Below are 24,619 nucleotides of genomic sequence, written 5' to 3'. Positions count from 1 at the left end.
CAGAAGATTTCTAAGGTGACTTTTTAAATAAAAATTTATTGAATAATTAATGACAAAACATAACAATAAACATAAATAATAAACAAAATTACTGAGAACCCCATCCCCATATAACACCAACAGTGTACATTTTTACTGTCACTTTTGATATGGTCTTATCCAGTGTGAACAGCAATTTATTCTTATTTTTGCTCATCAAAAAATAAAGGATTTTCTTCTTTGCTTGATGAATGAGTCTTTTGTTACTTCTTTTTGGGCTCTCCATTTGGGAAAGAAAATCTAGAAAGTATGCTAATTGTAATTGAAATTGTATTATAATTGCAAGTCAGCTATATTGTCATCTTGTATTATTCTGTTAAAAGCGATTGTGAAAACTTGAACTCCATGTTAGGATGACTTATTTAGTCAAGAGGAGCTCTTTATCACTATTAAGGGAGTTTATTAATGTCTAGTTTAAAAAATAACAATTTATAATTTTCATAGATTTTTGTGGACTCTTACCTATATCGCTAAGGAATCATTCAGCTAATAACATAAGCAAAATGCCTTCATCCTCTATCAGAATGCTTTTTATTTCTGCCATCTACCCAACCTCGGCCTACAAGGACCACACTGGCTCTGGGATGTTAGTCATCACAGTGAATCACTAGGAGAAAAGCCCAGGGCTCTTAAGAGAGAAACCTCACACTTCATTGTGCCCAGACAATTCAACTCATTATAGATTAGAAGAATGGTTCTACTGAATTAGCATTATATTATCTATTTTTTCTACCATTATGTGACCAAGAATGAACAAATGGTTGTTTCTAATAGTTTAGGAACCTCTATGGCTTGAGGGATAAAACTGTTTTTGTTTTTTGGTTTTTTTGTCACTAGTCTGAGCACAATAAAGGTAGGTCATGAACTCACGGTGGCTAATCATGTTTCATTTATTACAACAGTAAAACAATACTGATGGTTGTTTACATAGGGAGGGATACCACTGCTGTTGCCAATTTGTTCACCCGATTTCAGCTAATTCAGGTTTAATAAGGCTTTGGGAAAATCCACAATGAAACCCTGAAGACATGACTCTTATTAGACAACTACTGACCAAATGACAACTTCATCTTCAATGACCTTGATTTGGAATCTTGAAACTTACAACGAGTTCCTAATGAGAAAGGCATCACTCTTGGTCTCTATGTCTAAATATATTGACACACTCACTTCAAGATATGATGGCTGCCAAAATCAATATCCCAAGGCTTGAATATTTATGGGAGTAGGCATAAATTCATGATTTATTATATTCATGGTAATGAATATAATAAATCCTATGCATAGCCAACATCCAAGTTGAACTGGGGATGAGCAGGATACACAGAAAGCTCCTCACCTGCTTTGAGCAAGTTTTTCTTGCAAGGTTGTAATATGAAATACCTTAATTAGCAAATTTCTTATAAATGTTTATATGAGTAGAAAATCCCTCAATTTCATTGTCACTCAAAAAGTTGATTATCTTTGCATTCTTTTGCTTGACATGTAAGCAATATGCTATTACATTCTCTAAGCCTATGCCAGGCTTTTAATTCACCTGACCATAATCCTAACCCAGGGGATAGGATTCCAAGAATATAAATTGGCTCAAAAGTAGTTCCAGTAGAACTTTACTGATTTTTAAGGCAACTCTTAACCTCTTGAGGTTGGCCTGATGGAGAGAAACCATGTTCCTCCTTAATGCCACTACGAGAGAGACGGGGTTGGGGTGGGGGGAGAGGAGGAGGCGGCGGTGAGAGAGAGAAATACTAGGCAATAAGACTCATAGATTAGAGCTAATGGCACTAATTATGTTCATACCTATCCGCAAGGAAGCAGGCAGGAGCAGACCTAATGAGCAATCTGACTGTGCTCTACATTTGGTCCACTTAAAATGAGAAGAATGTACAAGTTTTAGGTTTTTCTGTGTTTTAAGTTCCCAGAATAAATGTAGTTACAGGGTAGGGCTGCAGGTTAGGGACTGCCTGGAAGATAGGATGAAATGTATTTTGTTCATTTGATTTCTGTTTTTATTTCATCTTGAACATGTGAAAAACCAGTGGCTTTTTAAACTTTCAAAGTTGACTGCCTAGACTGATAAGTTTAAGAACACACAAGTAAATGTCAACAGTCTCTTGTGTTGCTGACACACTCAAACCAGTGCTAAAACAATTTTTGTCTTAACTCTGAATTATACATGTTCAGACCTGCTATTGAAACAAATGCATTTTGATATTTGGATTTTTCTAAACTAAACACACGGCTGTGCTAGGCTCTTTGCTCTGTTAGCCTTCTGACCATTTTATAGCTCTAAGCATGTGCTATTTTCTCCCAGAAGACTCAGAAGTGCTAGAATATTTTCAGAGGGCAAAGCCTTATAATAATTCTTACTGGAAGCAAACTAAACAAAAACCAAGTTCCAGAAAACATTGCTTCTGAGAAATTCTCAAATATCATCAAGAAGAATAATGGTTAACTTAAAATAAAACTATGGCAATATGTTAAAGTACAATACTGCAGTAAGGGTAGAAAACACATCTAAGGTTTCACCCTTAGTGTTAAGCTTTTTAAAAGCAAAAAGGTCATGTGTATCAATTTGCAGTGTACTAAAATTGTGTTCAAAGTTTATTTCAAGTCACAGAAAATATACAAACTAAGACAACAAAATGAAGTGATTTTGTTCTGAGAGAAGGTGATGTGAGTCCTCCACCTGGCACTGATTTGAGTCATTCAAGGGTTAGGATGCAGGTCATCTTTTTTTCAATATTTCAACAAAATTATAGAATTTCCAGATTTCTTGCCAGGTATTTTTGAAAACCTGTAAGAAGAAGTTAGGATAAAGCCATTAGAAGTGAAGACAAAGCTCTCTTCGGGAAAAACTTCATGAAAAAAAATAAAAAGGCTAAGGGAGGGAGGACAGGCAAACAATTAAATCACCAGGACAGATTTGCAAGGTGTCTGTCTCCTGCCTCCTGACTCCTCAAAGCAATCAGCCCTTGCAGCAGGGTTTCTCAACCTCAGCACTACTGACATTTTGGACCGGAGTACTAGTTGCTATTGGGAAGTGGGTGAGGGGGACCATCCTGTGCATTATGGGATGTTTGGCAGCATCTCTGGCCTCTATCCACTGAATGCCAGTAGCATGCCATACTCCCTAAAGTTGTGATGACCAAAAATGTCTCAAGACAAAAATGTCTCGAGACAATGTCCCCTACAGGGCAAAACTGCCCCTGTTTGAGAACCATTCATCTCTAATGACAATAGTATAGAAGTATAGAACCCTGTCCATGATGGCAGAGATGGATCACAACCAGCTAGGTATAGGATGGAGGAAAAGCCAACACTTTAGCCATGGTATGCACAAACACCAGTAGACACATAATAAAATCTTGCCCACATAAAATTGCATAGAACCACACATACATATACACAAATTATGATAGTTTTTTTTAAAATGGTGAAAACTGAGTTTGTAGTCAAGTTAACAGTAATGTGCCAATGTCAATTTCTTGGTGTTGTACTACACTGGGTGAAGGGTACATGAGACTCCTTGTACTATTTTTCCAACTTTCCTTGAGTCTATGATTATTTAAAAATAAAAGGTAAAAAAATAGACAAAAACTTTGCCTTGTGGTTAATATGCAAGGCCTTAAACATCTTACAAGCAAAAATATAATGAAAGAAATTTCAGAAACATTTCTACCTCCACTATCCAGAAACAGTAAGCAGTAATTTTCTCACATTGTAGGGAATGCCTTCTCTGGCTTAAGTAAATTAGTAAAAGAAATAATTTTTACCTATTCCTCTGAATGTAATAGGTAGTCTATACTTTTACTAAAAAAAAAAGAATATGTGGGGTTTGTGGAATAAAACGTTAAGGTACCAAAAGTCTACCGAGCCTTCTATCTATGATAGCTTCTCATTAATTCATTTAAAGTCTAAATACATATCTGATGCATAGTTGCAGTTTAAATGTTTAAAGACATCACAAGTATGGATTAAAATGATATATTTTGTAAGAGTGGTAATTATTAACAGTTAAATGAGTTCACTATTATATAACATAAAAATAGGAATTACGGATGGGGTAAAAAGTAGAAATTTAAATTGTGCTGTCCTACCTGATAGTGGGGCAATGTGAATTTTAAACTGTTTTTAGAAAAAAGAATTGTTTATAAAATACAAAATGCTGGGGAAATTTTTTTAAAAAAGAAACACTGATACATGTATGTGTAATCAAGTTGTCACATCATTATGAAGCAGGTTACCTGGATCCTTTTTTTTTTTTTTTTTTTTGACACAGGGTCTCACTCTGTGACCCAGGCTAGAGTGCAGTGGCATAATCATGGCTCACTGCAGCCTTGACCTCCTGGACTCAAGCAGTCCTCCCACCTCAGCCTCACAAGTAGCTGGAACTATAGGCGCATCTCACCATGCCTGGCTAATTTTTTAAAAAATTTTTGTAAAGATAGATCTCACTATGTTGCTTAGGCTGGTCTTGAACTCCTGGTCTCAAGTAATCCTTCCACCTCAGCCTGCCAAAGCTGAGATTACAGGGCTAAGCCACTGTGCTTGGCCCCTGGATTCTTTCTGCCTAAATGATGAGCAAGAAAAATAAGGGTAGCAGGGTACAGCGATCTCCAAAATATATAGAAACTGATGGTGATGATGGACATTTACTACCTTAAATTATGTGCTGCAATAGTTCAACATCAAAATATTCACTATAAAATAAATACAGGAAACAAAATATTTACACATTTTATTGAAATGCTTTGTATTTTTTCCATTTTGACAGGGCAGTTTGGAATAAAATAATACAACTGATTGTAGAAAGATATACACCAAACTATATTTAGAGGTTTTGTCTGGTGAATGAGATTGAGGAAACAGGGCTTTTTACCTTTCACTTTCTACATTTCTGTATATGATTACTTTTATTAAACTGATCATACATTACTTTTGTCATTAGGAAAGATTATAAGCAATTCAACAACTGAACAAATATTGTATAGCTTTACTCTATCCCTACAGGAGCTGACCTACTGAAGGGTAAAGAAGAGACTAGCTGAGTGGATTGAGGGCCGCTGAGAGGAAAATCTTGTTGGTTAAGGTTAAAAGTATATACCCAGAACAGACAAGGAGCTAGTCCTACTCAGATGGGATTAAGTCTGCTCACCTATCAAGGTGCTCCAGTGGATTTCTGTATTTGTTCCTTTAAAATCAGGATACTCTGCCTTTGCTCAGGAGGCAACATGGCAATCTGGTCTGCAGTCAGTTGTAGAACCTGCATAATCAAAGCAGCCTGTACAGAGGAAAAAAAAGGTAGTGAGTTTTAATGATGGCAGCTAAAAAATATAAGACAAAACAAAAAACCCACCACCAGCTTCTGTCCAAAAAGCTACTGTAGTGGGATATGAAGCAAAATGGAAAAAGGAAGAACACTTCACAGAGAAAAAAACCAACAGCTCCCCTCCAAAAAAATAAAAAAATAAAAAAAAACTGGTGAGAAAAGGTACAATGAAAAGAACAAGTATAAATTAAAATACCTAAGATTAGACGATTCAAAACAGACAACTTCACGAACTCAAAGTTCCTGGAGACTAAGATGATATCTGTGAGCCCTGGAAATCCTTCGGGTTTTAATCCTGTTTTGAAAGTCTCTCTTTTTCACAAATTTTAGCCTTTCCATCAGACATAAGCTCCCCATTAATGGTCAAATATAAAAACAGAAAGATATAATCATGGGGAATCTACTGTTGTTTTTAGGGATAAAGTAGAAAGGGAAGGAAAAAGGGTGTGGATTTTCAGGTCAATCTGGCCTGAACAAGAAAAACCTGCTATTGGCAGATGAGTGTGAAATATTAAAATAAGCTGCCATTTACATCCACTTAAGAACTTCACATCCATTAAGAACTTCAGGACCAGACTCACAAATTTTCAGGTAACAATATCATAAAAGAGTTCTAAGTTAGAATAAACATCACCTCCAAAGGGACTTTGAAGACCCAGGATCGTCACATGGTAACTGTGAAAAGAGGAATCAAAAAGGCTAGAATTGTGCATAAGGAGGCAGTCAGACAGTGTTGCTTACCTTCTCATGATCCTGTGGAGTGACTTGGTTCTGCCCAGGACTAAAGCCGCCAGGTTGGGTTCCACCCTGTATACTCGCTCCTTGCATTCCTGTTCCCTGCATGACTGGGACCTATGTGTACAAAGAGAAAAAGAGAGATTTTTGGCATTTTTAATGTATAGGTAACCTGAATTCAGTAATAATGTGACAAATTACGATCTCTTTTTTTTTTTTTTTGAGACGGAGTCTCGCTCTGTCGCCCAGGCTGGAGTGCAGTGGCGCAATCTCGGCTCACTGCAAGCTCCGCCTCCCGGGTTCACGCCATTCTCCTGCCTCAGCCTCTAGAGTAGCTGGGACTACAGGCGCCCGCCACCGCGCCCAGCTAATTTTTTTGTATTTTTAGTAGAGACGGGGTTACATTGTGGTCTCGATCTCCTGACCTTGTGATCCACCCGCCTCGGCCTCCCAAAGTGCTGGGATTACAGGCGTGAGCCACCGCGCCCGGCCAGACAAATTACGATCTCTATACAGATATGAGTAAAAAAAGCAAATCAATGACTCTGAAGATCATTTTCTACTGTTAGCAATAGCAGAAGGCAGGGTTTAGCCAGAGATCAACTAGCAAGTTCGACATACTTGCTTACAACAGCTCCAGCATCATCAACAAATACCACACAGCACAACTGGATACCACTGAATTAATCAAAATTCAGCCAAATAAGCACAGTGAAAACTGAGAGCACCCTGGAAACTAGTGCTCACTGGAAACACAAATTAAAGCCAACAGAGTCTAGAGAAAATGTATGCTGGTCCACTGGGGAAGTTACATTCACAGGGCCACCCCCTACCCTAGTTCAATCAGACACAGGTAGTTTGTCCCAAAGGGCCCTATCCCACAAGTGAGGCAGAGATGTTCATAATGTTAGACAGGCAGAAAGGCAATGGGAAGGCCTCCAGGAAAAAGACTGCTATTAGCCCAACATTTGCTGTTTATAGCTTTCCATAGAGAACATATGGCAGATGCTTTCTGCTAAATGTAGATCAAAAAATATGACTGACTTGAGTGAAAGAACCAAGTACAGTGATATCATACTTACTGGTATTTAAGATCTTCAATGAGTTCAACCCTTTGCAAGACTACCAGAATCCAAGGAAAAGACCTCTTGAGTACCAAAGGTAACTGTTAGAATGTCCCTATACAAGCATTACGTTCACACTCAGGCATTCACCCAGGGCTTAGGTACTCTCTTAATAAACACATATTGTTAACAAACTTGTTACCTGCTTACCCAGCAGATTAGAAGCAGCAAAACATAAAAGAAATACGGATAAACAACTGTTAGGAGCAGATACCACTTCAGCAATATGAAGAGCCAGGTGACAGCCTGACAGTGAAGGAGACCAGAAACCAAACAGGAGATAACTATGTTTTGTATTACGGTGTAGACAATAATGAATCTATTTAATGATGATCTTGAGTAGTCAAAACTGATTGAACTATTTTTTTGTATCCTGTTCAAGAAAGGAAATATCAAATACATCTTATAATTTTTTATTTAAAAAGTTAAAAAAACTTGGTAGAATAGTTCTATTATCTGGAACATTCACTTACATGCATTAACTCATTTCCCAAAGACAATGGATAGATGAAACATTAGTACAGATTTGTACAGACTGCTAGAATATTATCACTGTTCTGTTCATTATCAATACTGAAACCAGAGACAAGTTTCCAGAGACCAGTCTGAACATTAACGAGCTATTATGGGTCTGAAACACCTATGAGTATAATCTTTTTTTTTTTTTAAATTTTTTATTTCCGTAGGTTATTGGGGAACAGGTGGTGTTTGGTTACATGAGTTTATAGCAGCACAATTCAGAATTGAGTATAATCTTTTTGAAGCTTTAATCTGAGGTACTGTAATTGTGATCTAACCACTCAATAACGGCCATTTTAAGTTTCTAGGTGTGCTTGTTCTAGGCAGATAAGTACTAGCAAGAGTGACCATACATCTTGGTTTCCCTAAGATAGTCCCAGTTTATGTTTTTGCCTCCAAGTAAAGTAACAGCACTTTCTTTCATGTTCTCCTTTAGATGATAAATTATATAATCACCCTAGTAATAATAAGCCTTTTGCCCACAAGTTTCTAACTAAGTGGACTAGAGTTAATTTTAAAATCTAATTTAAAAGTATGAATTAAGGACATGTTAAGTTTAAAAAAAAGCTACAGAACAGTGAAAGGGGAAAAATAAGAATATATATTCATATTTTCCAGAAAGTAACATGAAAAATCTAATAAAAGTGATTATCTACAGGACCTAGGGGGCCACAGGGGAGACAGGCATAGGAGAGGAAGGAAGGTTCCTTTTAGTTTAAGATGTGGTCTCACTATGTTGTGTAGGCTGGCCTCCAACTCCTGGGCTCCACTGATCCTCCTGCCTTAGCCCAGAGTAGCTGGGACTACAGGATTCTATCCTGGCTTTTTTTTTTTTTTTTTTTTTTTTTTTAAAGATGGGAGTCTAATATACTGCCCAGGCTGGAGTGCAGTGGCTAGTCACAGGTGCGATCAGAATGCACCACAGCCTCAAGCTCCTAGGCTTAAATGGTCTTCCTGCCTCAGCCTCCAGAGTGTTGGCACTACAGGTGCATGCCACCATGCCTGGCTTGAAGTTCTTAATACATATATCTTTTATAGATGAACGAATATATATATTTATAAGTTAATATATTAATTTAAAATTTTTTTAAAGGTTTGAAGATAAAATTTGTATTTTCTCTTGCCTCAGATCTAACTGGCTTTATAGAATCTACTAATGAAAATGATATAAACCTAGTATTAGGGTAATAAGTTCAAGTACCAGCAGAAGAGAAAGGAGCAAAATATTATCCAGAAATGTTCTTCCAACCCTTACTTGCAATGTCTTGCACCACAGAACTATCAGTAAAATTACATAAGTGCATTATGTAGTTATTTGTTTGTTATCTGTCTTCCCAACTAGAATGTAAGCCCATGGGGGAAGGGGCTTTGTTCTGTTCACACTGCAGTATTCCCCGTACCTAGATCTATGTTTGGTACACAGTAGGTACTCAATAAATATTTGCTGAGTGACAGAATGAATAAATAAAAACCATTTCTGTTACTAGGCTACTGACCATAGAGAGTACAATAAAAATCAAGGCCCACAAACACTTCAAACACAATAGAGAACAGTTTTATTCTACACATAGCAAAAAAACCCTCTATTTGTATTTCATATTACAGAGGAGGGGGTAGACACATATCCACACATATACACACACACAAATGTGCAGATAACAGGACAGAGTAGTAAAGTGGAAAAAGTAGTGGCTTCTGTTCCTTGCTCTTCCACTTTTTAGTCATGTGAATTTGGTCAAGTCACCTGAATTCTTGGGCCTTAATTTCCAAACCGATAAACTGAAGGAATTAGACGATTGATGTGTTCCATTCCAGCTCTGCCATTATCTTTCTCTCTCTCATACACACAGACATGGGGAGGAAGACATATAAAAAAATAGAAGAGAGAAGTACATAGAGGAAGGGGGGAAAAGGAAGGTGGAGCGGTTAGAAGGAAATGAAGGTGCCAGCATATAAAAACTCAGGAAGAAACACACATACCACCTCTCCACAACCAAGTGGAGATGAAGAGGGAGCATGTACACACAGGCAGAGAGACCCAAATAAAAGAGAGGAGATAAGACTTCGGTTCCACACCTTTTAAGGTGATTATTAATAAACTGCCTTTCACATTCCACTGTTCACTTAGGCTATGTGATGACAATAAATTAACACAGGTCTCTGTAAACCTAAGATTATCTAAATGGCCACTAACAGCTCTTCATATACTCTAACCCAGGGTTCCCAGTCGGGGTTCACATTAGAATCATTTGGGGGAAGTTTTTCAAACTATCCATGCTCAGATCCTACTGATAAGAGATTCTGAGTTATACCTGGAATGAGATCCGGGCAAGTATATTTTGGAAAAAACCGTGTACATGATGGTGGTTTGTACCCCAATGAAGACTACTTTCTAACCCCTAAATTTTCAGGGGCTCTGCTCCAAATGAATAGCTACTTATTGTGGGATAAGGTTGTTTTTTTTTTTTGAACTACAATCCTGATAGCCAGAAAATCACCACCCTAAGGGATAGAGAAGCTACAGGGAGATCCGAGTCTTCCCTTTCTAATAAGCTAAGAAACAGCCCAAGTCAGAAGGCAGTAATAATTAGGCTCAATAATCAATTCCTGAATAGATCAAGATTTCACTTGGATGCCAGAAGTCACTGTTACACATACCTGTCTGGATCCCTGGGGGACAACCGCCCCCATGTTAATTGGACTGGGACCCTGCATTCCACTAGGTATAGGTCCTCTGGGGCCAGGCACTGGGCCTCTGGTATCCATGCCTCTGGCCTCCATCCCTCGGACTTCCATCGCACGGGCCTCCATTGCACGAGCTTCCATCGCACGAGCTTCCATCGCACGGGCCTCCATTGCACGGGCCTCCAATCCTCTGGCATCTAACCCTCTTGCCTCCAAAGCTCGCGCCTCCATCCCTCGTGCATCTATTCCTCGGGGATCCCTCCCACCTATAAAGAAAATTGTAAGAAAACCATTATGTAGCTACTTGCATGTACTGCAAGAATGATGAACAATCCAAGAAAGATAGAAATCTCTTCTAGTCACATTTGCCCCCTCAGCTATTAACATATGAGACTATTGTCTCCTCCCCAGTTTCTCAGATTTGTGGATAAACCTTAAAGATGCTTGCAAACCTACTGTTCCAGCATTCTTTATCCCAGATTAGAGCCTAAGACAGCTGAGTTCATTATGGCATTTGCAATGTGATCTCCCCTTACCTCTGCCATCCAAGGGTGGACCCCTCTGATCTAGCATGGGTCCTCTTGGTTCTGCCATTAGAGGTCTGGGCTCGGGTAATGGCCCTCCCCTCAGTTCATGTGGGGGTGGTCCTCGGCTCTCATGGCCAGGGACATGGTGCATGGGTGGACCCTGATGAGGTGGTCCCAAGTAACCTCTGGAGATGGAGAAAAATGTTATATTTTAAAATAGAACAAAAAAACAACAAAGTACCAACCAGATCAGTAAGTAAACATCCAACAAAGAGCTGATGTAAACAGTCTATGAATACTAACAAGAAAATAACACCAAATAGATGGAAGAAAAGCTACAGAGATATAAATCCACGTATTCTAGAATTTTGTATTTGGTTCATAATTAGGGAGGAATCAATGAATATTCATTGTATGTATGAGTTTGCAGAACAATGCATAAGAACATGAGCTCTGGATTCAGGCTGTATGGGTTCAAATCTAGGCTCTATCACTTATTAGCTGTGTGATATTGGACACATTACTTAACTTTTCCACACATCAGTTTCATGTGTAAAATGGGACTAATAACGGTATCCATCTCACAGGATCCTGTGGATTTAATAAGATGATCCAAGTAAAGTACTCAGAGCAGAGTCAGAGGTATGATCCCCATTAATGTCAATTATTACTATTGCTATTATTATTTTATTTATTTATTTACTTTTGAAATGGAGTTTCACTCTTGTTGCCCAGGCTGGAGTGCAGTGGCATGACCTCAGCTCACTGCAACCTCCACCTCCTGGGTTCAAGAGATTCTCCTGCCTCAGCCTTCCGAGTAGCTGTAATTATAGGCAGCCGCCACCACGCCCGGCTAATTTTTCTATTTTTAGTAGAGACGGGATTTTGCCATGTAGGCCAGGCAGGTCTCGAACTCCTGACCTCAAGTGATCCACCCGCCTTGGCCTCCCAAAGTACTGGGATTACAGGTGTGAGCCACTGCACCCGGCCTATTATTGCTATTATTAATATTTACACTACTATAAATTTCCCTGTTCAAGTATGTATACTAAAATTTCCAATTTCTAAAAATACAGTAGCTCAAAATGACATACTCAAGTACATAGTTCTGCCTTAGGAGAAGTGCTTATCCTTTGACAGTGGCCATAAATATTGATCTATCTTTTGAAGTAGGCAAACAGGTACAACTGGTACAGAAAGATTTTGTTCTCAGGGAAGAAGGGACAATTCTTATTTATTCAACTGTTTCCTTCTATGTTAGTGCTTACCTAGGCTCTACCTCTCCAGTTACAGAAAGTAAAGTGCCTCCCCGTGGATCATTCGGAGCATCTCCTAACAAGCCTCGAGGGGTTGGGACATTGGCAGGCAAGGATCCCCGCTGCATAGCTGCTCTGGGGTCTTGCATCGGCACTGACAGGGAAACAAACGGGGAGTTACTGCTGTGAAAGACACATAAGCAAACAAGAAACGACTCTATATACCACTGACAACATAATTCAGACACCTTAGAGTGGGTGAAACCTCACCACAGCAGAATCCTCTTGCAGCTCAAGAACAGAAGCAGGGTGTAGGCAGAATCTGTGCCATGTCAGAGGTATGGATGGAATTATATAAAGAGCAAACTGGGGAGCAACCTGCCAAGGACTAGCACTGCGACCTGGAGAAACTTATGCTCCTGGTTTTCCTTCTAATCAATCTTAGTTCAAGGACCAGAGTCACAAAAGAGAAGTAGAGTCTTGGCATATGTGAACACTGCCATGGCTCTGCAAGAACCCGCTGTCTCCTTACAGACTGCTATTCCATCCAAGCCTCCTGACACCAGTAGGGAGGGAGTACAGCCTCGGACAGATGCCCATATCATCCATGTTCTCTGCCCTGTGTGAAGAGGTCAATCTTAGGCTTGTGGCCTCAACAGGAAAAAATTCAAAAACAAAAACCCAAAAACACTACCCGTTTGGGTTCTGAACGCGAGGATGACTGCCAAGCAGCTCTTTTCCTCTCAACGTCCCACCCTGAACACCACAAGCAAAAGGAAACCCACAGATACAATGGGTACCTTGAACTCGCTCAATTGATGCAGGCCCGGCGGGTCCCACGGGCGAGTGCTGTAGGGTTCCTAGGTAAGCAGTAAGTTCAAAAGGAGAAAGAGCAGACACTTAAAATAGCTTGCATACACACGCAGAAACACACACACATGGAGATTGAGATTTACACATATAAGTTAAAAAGCCAAGAGTTCATCGGCTTGCTCCAGGCTACAAAATCTCCCTAAACTACACTAGCTCCTTTGGGTCTCTGAAACAGTTTCATTTTGACCAGATAGCTTTTGAAAGGGAATCCCATGGGGGCACTGGTTTGATCTAGGTGGGAATAACCTGACATTTTCGATTTTCACCTCTGCTACTAGTTTTCCCTTAGGTCTTCTTATGAATCATTAGGAAAAAAAATACATAAAAAGGATAGTTTTGAATCTTCTAGTTATGCAAAGAACATAAATGTAGTTTCAGAAGCAAAACATAAAAGAAACTGCACTGAATCTGGAAGGCAAGATTCATTCTTAAGCGGCCATAACTGAAGTACGGCAATTCTATTTTTGTCACATTTTAAAGCACAAAAATTTCTGCTGTCAAACGTATCAGATGGGGAAATGCAGTAAATGAACTTTACATGATGAAAGAGAATATCACTCCACAAGAAATACTCTGCCACAGCAAGTCTTTGATAATAAACATCATGACAACAGCAAACAAAGACTAACGAGATGACATGGGTACCAACACTAAACAAACATGGCAGGGAAGCAAGAAGTATCTTCTCAAACATCTCCATCTCCTTTCAGCATTACAAATGTACAAAAGCAGCATGGATTTCAGGAAAAGACAAACTAGGCACACACGAAAAGACTCTTGCTTCCTCTGCTGGGTACTGAAGGAAACTATAAAAGAAAGCTAATCTCACTGTCTCTGCATGAAGACATCCTGGAAATACCCTCAAAACATGAGTCATTTCCCTTTGCCAATTTCTGACAAAAAGGTGAAGATAACTATAACAGGAAGATGTCTTGTGCAAGTATGCGTTAAACAGCTAAAACCTGATGGATTGAGTGCTGGCCCCATGACAGGTAGAAGTATGACTGAAACTCTAATACCTTCTCATTACTGCAGAAATACTCTGGGGAACATATATGATCTATTGACAGTGGTGCGGTGGGGATAGGGGGGCGTACAATAGCACAAAAGCATGGGATGCTTAGAGAAAATATGAGATATTTGGCCAGGGAGTTCGTCCTGCTGTCAGACATCTAACAAGAAAAAGTTAATTCTGTCACTTCAGCAACCAACCCCAGTGTAAAAACCACAGGCTTGTATATTAATATGTTTATGTATGTATGTGTGTATACGTGTGTGTGTGTGTGTATGTACATATTTTTTCTTTTGAGACAGGGTCTTGCTCTGTTGCCCAGGCTGGAGTGCAGTGGTGCCCGATTATAGCTCACTGCAGCCTCAACCTATTGGGCTCAAGTGATCCTTCCACTTCGGCCTCCCAAGTAGCTGGGACCACAAGTGCACATCACCATTGCCCAACTAGTTTTTGTATTTTTTATAGAGACGGGGTTTTGCCATGTTGTCTAGGCTAGTTTCAAACCTCTGAGCTCAAGCAATCCACCTACCTTAGCCACCCAAAGTGCTGGGATTACAGGCATGAGCCACTGTGCCTGGCCAATATTTTGCTTTTTAAATGGGTTCCACTTACAAGCCATATGCTACAAAAGAAAAAACCTTAAGCTTCTCTATGCTTGTCCAAAACAGTCTTTCCCATCATCTTATTCCCAAGGAATAAGAGTAGAAGACACTGAAGAATATACTTGGAAGTTAACAGAGGCAGTGTGGAGTGACAGAAAGAGGACAGATTCTGGAATCAAAGACTTCTGAATCTTAGCTCTGCCACTTACTAGTTGGAAGAGAGAATAAGAGCACAAAATCCAGTCCACATTACTCATACATTAATATTTACTTACCTTGTCCCCTTGAGAAAGTAACTTATTCTGAGCTTCCAACTCTTTGCCTGTAAAACTGAGGTGCTGCCACCTAACTCACAAGATTATTTATGAACATTAAAGTGGCTGGCATATGGTATGCACTCAGTTCCTTCTCTTTTCTTACCATCTCTCCTCCTAACATTGTTTCCAGCTGAACCACTGCACTTTCTTGTCCTTCAAACTCCAGTAACATGAAGAAATAATGTGGAGATTTTGGGGCGGCAGCTACTGTTGTATATAGCAGTACAGCCACGGCACAACAGACGTTCATTAAGTAGGCTTTACAGACCTATGATCCCCTCCCAGTTTTCTCTGGGGTTTAAATCTAGTCTTCTACATACCCAGCCACATATTTACATGCTCATTATTAAAATTCCTTACTCAGTCAACAGATATCCATACAGGGAGAGAGAACATGTCAGTGGAATTATTAGACTAGGAATCAGGAAACAAACGATCCATTTGCTTCATTATCAATTCTTGTACAGCTGGACTCTGAATCACCAGGTGGAAAGCCTAGACCAGCACTGTCCAATAGATTTTTACGATGATAGAAATGTTCTATATCTGCAATGTCCTGTGTGGTATCCACTAGTCACCTATGGCCACTGAGCACTTGGAATGTGGCTATTGTGACTGAGGAACTGAGTTTTAAATTTTACTTAATTTTAATTAACTTAATATTGAAATAGCCATGGGTGGTTAGTGGCTGCCATATTAGATACTGTGGATGTGGAACACTTCCAAGACCAATTAACATTAGTCAGACATTAATATTTATTTACCTTGTCCCCGTTCCATGGACACTGGTCCACTTCCTGGCATTCCAACCTGAGCCTGCATTCCTCCTAGAAGATAAAGGGCAGACAAGAAAAAACACCAATTAGAACAGCAGAAAAGAAAAATTAGAACAGTGGCTGAGTTTACAAATTTCCTCATTCTGCTCCACAAGCAGAAACCTACAAAGGAAGATATTCAACAATGCAATGAGAGAGAAGATGGGGTTTGTTAGTATATTTACAACTTGTACTTTATGTTTCAGTGACAGAATAGTGACTTCAATAAGAAAAATTCATCTCATTGGTTACCAAACTCTTGGCAGGAAGCTCTTCTATAATACAGGAAAACAATGTCACTTACCCATGGACCTCCTGTCATGGAAGATAATTTAAATACAAGTATAACTCTATTAGGATAAAGTGGATACACAACAATCCTAAAGTAGATACAAAAAATTCCTGAGTTTGCAGAAATTTCTTTAAAAAATCTCTTCTTCCATTCCTCATCAACTTAGCTCTGCAGACTGGATTCTCTACAGAATAGAACAATTTAGAATTAAATCATTCTCCATGAGTAGTGTTGTACTCAACCTACCCTAGATTAGATAAATTAACAAAAAGCAAGTTTGTTACATAAAAAAACTTTAAATATTGGTAATACATCATGTGTTCATACAGATGTTTCATATGGGGAATCATTATTTCACTCAATCTTCTTAGTTACAATTGTTGAATAAGGAACAGTTACAAGTATATGAGCAATACTCATTAATTGCCGATCTATACACTTTCAATAAATGTATATAGCTTTTAAATTTCTCTTTTTCCCTTTTGTTGTTTGTTCTGATTATGTTTGTTAAAATACAATTTTACGTCAGTTTAATATGATATAACAAATGTGACCTTGTATTTTTTGTGTTTTCTTCGTGAGCTTTTGAACCTAATCTAACAGTTCATTCATATTTAGCAGAGTAACAACTACATTAGTTTTTATTCCTTCCATCTTACTCTACATTTATTATTACTTATTTTACACTGTCTCTTCCTTTTTTCCTTTTCTCTATTTTTGCTGGCTTGATTTCGTTTCCACTCATTCCATTTTCCCCCTTGTTAACTTGGAAGTTTTACTATGCTCTTTCACTTTACTGTCCCTTTCCCTGTTCTTATAATTAGACATATAGGATTTAACGTAAGAAATCTACTATTTCCTCCACCTAAGATATATACTTTCCAGCTGTGTATTAATTTTACCTAAGGATCCCATTATCATCTTTGGCTGCACTGCAACAGTGGCTATGACAAAACTTTAGCAAGTACTGAAATGGTGAAGACTAAATGAAACTTACCTCCAGGAGCTAAGGAACCAGGGCCAGGTCCTGTGACAGAAGCTGGTATTTGCCCTGGTGCTGGAACTCCACCCTGCATAGAAGCTTGCATCAGAGGAGGTGCGCCATTGACATGCATTCCACCCTGACCAAGAAAAAAAAACAGAGTATGTACATGCCTCTGTGGATACTCAATATACTAAGTCTATGACCTTAAAAGTCCTCTTCAAATGAACAGCCCCAAATATACTACTAAACATCCTTTTTGTATGGCATGTCTTATGCAGCATTAGATTTGTCACACACTTTAAACTCCACAGAAGCAAGTTGCAATACACGGCATGAGCCTGGTTATATGGAACACGGTTAAGATGGAACATATTCTCAATGTAGAGATTGACAAGTCTTATCTGTGTGGCAAGGCAGCACATAGCACCTATTGTTAACTGCATGATTGGGGCTGGCAATAAGAGTAAAAAAAAAAAAAAAAGAAAAGAAAAAAAAAAGCCCTAAACCCAAAAAACATAAAAGGAGACTGGGACTCTTCTAAAAAAAACAACTGCTGGTAGTCCACGTTTTTAAAATTAAAATTTTTTTTAATTTAACCAATCTTTTCTCACTCCTGTCCTTAGATATAATTCTGGTTTTGGGGGAATGTGAAATTTTTTTTTTAATGCTACATTAAAACTCGTTGAGAAAAAGAGAATGTCATCTTTTCATCTGTGCATTCCCCAAAAAACTGACTAGTCCCTTGAATTAGAAACAGTTCAATAAATAAAGAATAAAAGCCAAGTTATATAAAAAAAATTACATACATGTTTAAGGAACACAAAACTCTACAAAAGAAAAGGAAGAGCTGTATAGGAAAGTAGTTAAGAGAAAACTGGCTGTGAGGTCAGATAAAACCAGGTTCAGAACTAGATCTGCCACTTACAATTGTGTCAGTTTTTGGACCGGCTAACCTCTCTGGGCCTTAGTTTTTTTTTTCTATCTCTGAAAATGTATTTATTTAGAGCAGGGGTTGGCAAACTATGACCCATGAGCCAAATTGGGCTCACTGCCTGGTTTTATAAATAAACTTTTAATGGAACACAACCACACACACTTGTTCACATATTGCCTATGGCTGATTTCATACTACCATGGCAGAGTAGCTGTGGCAGATCCTGTGACTTGCAAAGCCAGAAATATTTACTGTCTGATCATTTACAGAAAAATGTTTGCTGGCCCCTGCCCTGTACCTCTGCCAACCTGAGAGATGAAAAATGGTAGCTTATTGTAGTTTCTATTTACATTATCTTATAACATTACATATATAAATGATAATTTACTATATTATCTTATTTTGAGGTTGAATACATTTTTATATATTTACATTTCTACTTTTGTGAAATATCGATGTCTATTTCCCATTTTTCTACTGGGTTGTTGGAAATTTTCTTACTAATTTATAGGAGGCCTTTTAAAATTTATTATGAGAAATTACAGATATACAAATCATATAGAAAATAAAATAGCCACCCAGCTTAGGAAATAAATAAGTAAATAAAATAAACCAATGGCCTGTATGGTCTTCATCAATTGCATCCTGTGCTCTCTTCTCCTTAGATAACCACTAAGACGTCTTCTTAATGTTTTAATTTTATATGAATCATTACATACTCAATATATTATTTTGCAACTCACTCCACATATTTTGGGGATTTATGCAGAAACATATATCCTACATTTCGGGAATGCATCCATATTCACTTAGTTTCATGTCCGTATGTTACTGTTTTGGAGTTATTTGTGTTGACATTATGTATCCTAGTTCATCTTAACTGCTGTATGGAATTATGTTTTTCAAAGTTATTCATGTTGATACCCGTAGTTTATTTAACTGTTGTACAGTATTTCACTGGATGAATGTACCACACATTTTCTCCATTCTTCCACTGATGTACATTTAGGACATTTCCAATTTTTCACTCTAAGGCAATAAACATTCTTGTGCATGACTATGGGCTCTTTATTAGTCTGTTGTCCATCACATGTGTGGTAAATACTTTTTCTCAATTTGTCATGTCTTTGATACTTTTTTTTTCTTTATATAGAAATTTTTTAGTTTTCAAATATATCAATTTTTTATGGCTTTAGGGTTTTGCATCATGCTTTGAAAGCAAGCTTTACTTTTTTCATCAGTAAGAATGGAGATAATAAGAGTGCCAACCTCATACAATTGCTTTGAGGATTAAATGAGATAATGCATATGGAATAACGAAGTGCCAACCACAGTGCCAGGCATGCACATACACACAAAGTTAGCTTATAAGAAAAGGGCATACAGGAAGGATCTCTTTGTTTTACAAACTTGGAATCGAATCTATATTCATTCAGATGTCATGTGCTCTGCAACCTGGAAATTGCTTTTATGCCTGGAAATTGAAATTATCATCTCTGGTTCCTGACCATTCTTCTTTCAATATATTCTCCTAAAAAGAAAATGACATTCTAAGACAGATACAAAAAAACGTTAAGGGATAAAGCCCTACCAAAGACTGGGCCTGAGGGGCCTGAGGATTCTGCTGGTTCATTGACACATTGGATCCTGAGCCAGGCCCAGCACCATGGACTGGCTGAGGGTTGCCTGCAATCAGCGTTGGGATATTTGTCTGGCGATGCAGAATTTTCTAAAAAGTGAAAAGACAAACCTATGAGCTGTCCGTTTAACAAAGCAATCAGGTAGTTCCTACCCCACTCAAGGTTCACCCGACCATTTCCATAAAAGAACCAGAAGCACTCACCAGGGCAATTTCCGGATCCACAATTCTCATCACTACCTGTGCTTGCAGCAAAGCATAAGCCAGTTGAGGGTTCTGAAGCAACATGTTCCGTGCCTCCTGGGGACTATTCTGGACACAGAGCTGAGAAGACAAGCAGATTCAGGTTTAATACTTATGACTTAGAAACTGATAGTGATTTAGAGCCATTCCCCTCTGAGAAATGTAATATTCAAGAGGCTCTTTATCATTAGTTTTTGCATGGCACAAAAAAAACCTTGGTCATGGCAGGCAAGAGAAGAAAGAGGCATTTCGAATACTGTGATACTATCATTTAGGAAAAAAGCCAAATTTTAATATCTACATCAGACATCTATAGGCCACAAAACTCCAGCTGGATTGTTTGGATAGCTGTGTTTGTGTACAAAAATAGAAAGCTCTTCGTACAAAATGTAAAATATATTGTGTACATACAGAATATTGAAGGTGCAAGAAATGGTGGTCCACAGACAATTTCTATTTGAGCTCAGGGAACTAATTCAAGTAACTCCTTGAAAACCTGATGTGATTTGCTTTATTCATAACCTAATGCCTCCTCCCACCTTCATTTGTTTCATCAGCTCAAACATCTGCTCTGGTGGAAGGCTGGCAACTGCTTTGCTAATGGACTCAGGGGCATCCTCAGGACTGATGGTCTCTCCATAAGGTGACTCAATGACAGGGGCACCAGTGCCAAGGCCTAATCAAGAAGAAAGTACAAGAAAGTTAGGGAGGCAAAACAAAAAGCTAAATCATTTCAAATATCTACTTTTCAGGGCTGCTGTAAGAACCAGCTGATAATTTTAGATTCTCCAGAGCTGAGAAATAAATGATGTGAAAGCCTCTTGTTTCTGTGGAGGAAAGTGAGAGTGTATTCTCTGTTCTCAGAGGAAAGCTGGGGATCATGATCACATGGAAGGATAACGTTAACCTAAGTTAGAGAACTAGGCACATTGACTTCTTTTGACAAGTCATTTCAGAAACAAAAGGTTAAAAGAGAAAAATACGCTAATTTCAAAAATTCCTGAAAACAGTGACAGGAAATGACTAATGCCATAGTTAGTACTACTAATGGCTTGATGAATTTGAATTCATCTTTAGCTGGAAATAACTCCTTAGCAATGGAAAATTTCTTTTTTTTTTTTTTTTGAGACAGAGTCTTGCTCTGTCACCCAGGCTGGAGCAACTGAAGAATTTCTAATGTCAACTTTCTCTGTTTCTTAAAGATATACACTTACTAGCAAGCCTCCAGCATGCTTAGGTCTGCAGTGACCCTATGCATTCCTACAGTGCTTGCCAGAACAGTTTTGAAACGGTTTGAGGCCTTGCCCTGCTCCATCCAGAGCAAGGGTATAGAAATTTCAGACAATTACTTGAAAAAAAATTTATAAAAAATTTTTAAAAAGATACATATAATACTTGCCTAACTCAGGCACATCAGGTCAGTCAAGTAATAAACAAGCTGTGTGGCTAACCATTTCAGCATATTCTAAAACATATCAGAAATGGAAAATCTTCATTGTTACATCTTTACTAACTCATACTGCATCCAAGTTGGATTTGTACTCACTCTTCAGCTCTTCTTTGTTCTTTTCACTGGCAGCATTGTCCACTCGAAGTGCTCTCCCACTGAATTCGCGCCCATTCAGGTTCCGCATGGCACTAAGTGCTGTCTCTTGATCTTGGTATTCACAGAAGCCATAACCCTTTGGCTTTCCTGTCTCTCTATCGTATACCAATCTGGAGAGCAGAACCAAGTGTCAGGAACAAATGTTACACACATACAGGGTTCCTGCTAACATTGCCATGCTTTAATTGGGCCCACTGTAACATAAATAACCTTATATCTCTGACAGCCTCACAGAAATATTTTTTAAAACTTTTTCTTTTTTTTTTTTTTTCCTGAGATGGAGTCTTGCTCTGTTGCCCAGGCTGGAGTGCAGTGGCATGATCCTGGCTCACTGCTATCTCTGCCTCCCGGGTTCAAGCAATTCTCCTGTCTCAGCCTCCCGAGTAGCTGGGACTACAGGCATGCGCCACCATGGCGGCTAATTTTTGTATTTTTAGTAGAGACAAGGTTTCACCACATTGGTCAGGCTGGTCTCAAACTCCTGACCCCAGGTGATCCGCCTGCCTCGGCCTCCCAAAGTGCTGGGATTACAGGCGTGAGTCACTGTGCCCTGCCTAAAAAACATTTTTAATGAAAAAAACATATTTTAGGTAAGAATAAATGTGAATTGTATAGTATATCAATTATCTCAATAAAGCTGTTACAAGAACAAAATGTATGTGAAACGTCACCAGTAAAGAAAACCTGCCATTATTACTAAGAGCCAAATCTGTGGTGATTTTTAAGCTCCCACCATGAAGTAAAAGGGGATCTCACCTGAAACTAACAACAGGTCCAACCTCAGAAAAGATGTCCTTCAACTGCTCTTCAGTAGCTTCATAAGGAATGTTCCCCACTAAGGAAGAAAATAGGTAACATTAAAATTCTGAGTTTATAACATAGATCTTTATGAGAAAGTAAACAATAGAGCATCTACTTATATCATCAAATATAAGATTCAAAATAGTGTTCTCCAATCCCAATTCCATTGTATTTCTTCAGACCTCTTAACAAAGGAAATATACCACTGAAACTAAATACAAAATGTGTAGGTACTCTCAAATGTTAGTTCTCAGACTGATCTGACAAGTGTTAGATTTTCCTTAACTTTGTTGCAAATAAATACTTCGGCACTGGTATTTACCTAAAGATCTGCAAGTCTCATCAGTGACTACAAAAAATATCAATGTTATTTAATATAATTTTTAAAACAGGTTCATATGTATTTCCACACATACAACATTTAAGGGAGAATGACGATGAATGTAGTGAAGGATGTTTAAAAAGTATTCTGAACTACTTTGTCATGTCCCTTTCAAATGGTACTCTAAAATAATCACACGTATTTTTAAAAACAACTTATTTCAGCCAGAAAGATAATTCAGAATCGTTTCGATCCTTTTTAAAATTCCTCTGAGGAGGTCTTAATAGTTCATTCATTCATTCACTTACAAGCCCTCTCAGGACACCAGGTGGCCGCTACCACTACTGATGAACTAAAATGTTACAGATAAAAAGCAAAGGATGAAAGTCCTTAGGAGAAGACAGGAAGTGGACACTAGGATCTATACTCTCAGCATATAGTCTGTATTCTGGGGCAGAGGATGAGAAGTAGTACGGGACAGTGAGGAGCTGTTGCCGTGCGCCTTCTCCTCTAGAGAATAATTGAAGCTCATGAAAGGAGAAACGCACAGAAGCTGAACGCTAGTCTAACTTCCCCACTGATATTGCGGAAAGCCTACGAGATCTCGGCAGAATGGGAACATCCCTTTGCTCATGAGTCCACCAGGTTGGACGCCCTACAGGATAGGCAGGGAGAACTGCACGTCCGAACCGTCAGCGGCTCCGGTAGCGATTCATGAGATAGGAGGTGCAGAGGGGAGTCCCTCCCCGAGGCTTGACTCCAACGAATTCCTCTCACCGAACACAGAACGTAGAGAACGATCCACCGCTGGGTCTCTCACAGTCAAACCCGCCATAGCTCTGTTGAGTCGGCTTCCGGTGCGCCAAAGCACACTTCCGTACGGAGCACAAGCCCAGCGCTGGGCACGCTTCCGTACGGCGCGTGAGCCGGAAGTGCCTGGGCGGAACGGACGCAGAGCCCCTCCCCTGGCGACATTCTGTTAGCCGCAGGCGCGAGTTGCGTCCGCCGGAGAGCTAAACTCCCACTCCTGAGATTAACTCTGTTCCGAGCCAGATGCAGGCGAGTCCAGGCTAATTTGAAGGGTTTCAGCCTGCAGACTTCCTTCTTATTAATTTTCTCTTAGGTTGATGCAAGTACTCCTCAACCATAATAAAGGCGCAGCGGCTTTACCATGGTAACAGGGAAGTCCTTTGCTGACAGCTGTGGCGCTTGCATTTTAGTTCCGCCCTATCAAGGGAGGGAAATGCTTGGGCCCGTCCCAGCAGCGTGCATATTATTTGCTAAACCTGTGCGTATATGGAGTGAGATGAGGAAAGGGCATGACAGCCGAGAGAAGCATAGTTGAAGAAATGGGAGAGGTAAAGGGAGAGCAGACCTCTGTCCTCGTGTAGTCCGTGGGTTCCATGTGCTTCGTGGGGGGGCGGGGGGGGCGGTGCGGCGGGGGATTCTGGCAGGCAGAGTATCGGAAACAGAAAACGTCATTCATCGGTTTTTCCACAGTTTGGTGCCCACGCGCCTGGGATATGGCATGCAGGGCAGGTCGTTGTATCAACCCGGAAAGGCAGACCCTGCCGGGGTTGGAGGAAATCCAGAGGGCACCTCAGGAGGACAGGGTTAGGGGAGAAGCAAAGGAAGGAGCCAAGAGCGCTACCTTTGAGGGACTTGTCCGAAAAAGGAAGACAGTAAAGTAGCCACGGAATTGGAGGCATGGACGTTTTTATTAATTCCACATGTATTAAAAGTATATGGGCCGGGCGCGGTGGCTCACGCCTGTAATCCCACCCAGCACTTTGGGAGGCCGAGGTGGGCGGATCACGTGAGGTCGGGAGTTCGAGACCAGCCTGACCAACATGGAGAACCCCTTTTCTACTAAAAATACAAAATTAGCCGGGCGTGGTGGCACATGCCTGTAATCCCAGCTGCTCAGGAGGCTGAGGCCAGAGAATCGCTTGAACCCAGGG

General features: G+C 39.5%; 1 protein-coding gene and 1 non-coding gene across 3 annotated transcripts; one reads left to right on the top strand and one right to left on the bottom strand.

The window, feature by feature from the left end:
- Positions 1 to 16: 16 nt before the first annotated feature.
- Positions 17 to 23,519, bottom strand: CSTF2 (cleavage stimulation factor subunit 2). Of its 2 annotated transcripts, XM_032757266.2 has the most exons (15): positions 23,436 to 23,519; positions 22,292 to 22,370; positions 21,476 to 21,645; positions 20,469 to 20,605; positions 19,891 to 20,010; positions 19,639 to 19,776; positions 17,126 to 17,249; positions 15,786 to 15,848; positions 13,018 to 13,077; positions 12,230 to 12,371; positions 10,971 to 11,146; positions 10,408 to 10,700; positions 6,113 to 6,223; positions 5,198 to 5,323; positions 17 to 2,836 (listed from the first exon to the last, which is right to left on the bottom strand). In XM_032757266.2, exons 1-14 carry the CDS (start codon positions 23,491 to 23,493, stop codon positions 5,201 to 5,203), a joined length of 1,794 nt encoding a protein of 597 aa, XP_032613157.1. In that variant the 5' UTR covers positions 23,494 to 23,519; the 3' UTR covers positions 17 to 2,836; positions 5,198 to 5,200. The 2 variants fall into 2 exon arrangements, with proteins under 2 accessions (XP_032613157.1, XP_032613159.1); XM_032757268.2 differs by lacking the exon at positions 13,018 to 13,077.
- LOC116812355 (small nucleolar RNA SNORA9) lies at positions 21,144 to 21,276 on the top strand. Its single transcript, XR_004370658.1, has one exon. It is a non-coding gene; the product is annotated as a small nucleolar RNA SNORA9 (small nucleolar RNA).
- Positions 23,520 to 24,619: the final 1,100 nt, after the last annotated feature.

The sequence above is a fragment of the Hylobates moloch genome, unplaced genomic scaffold, assembly GCF_009828535.3.
Source record: "Hylobates moloch isolate HMO894 unplaced genomic scaffold, HMol_V3 SCAFFOLD_7, whole genome shotgun sequence".
NCBI classification, from domain to species: domain Eukaryota; kingdom Metazoa; phylum Chordata; class Mammalia; order Primates; family Hylobatidae; genus Hylobates; species Hylobates moloch.
This window is presented reverse-complemented; position numbering and strand designations above follow the sequence as displayed.

Excerpts from the sequence above, each read along its gene's own strand:
- CSTF2 (XM_032757266.2), bottom strand. The coding sequence starts at position 23,493 with ATGGCGGGTTTGACTGTGAGAGACCCAGCGGTGGATCGTTCTCTACGT. Across the intron at positions 6,224-10,407 it reads TCCCCCAGGGATCCAGACAG|GTCCCAGTCATGCAGGGAAC; the intron begins GTATGTGTAACA and ends TTGTACACATAG. Across the intron at positions 5,324-6,112 it reads CTCCACAGGATCATGAGAAG|GCTGCTTTGATTATGCAGGT; the intron begins GTAAGCAACACT and ends TCCTCTGTACAG.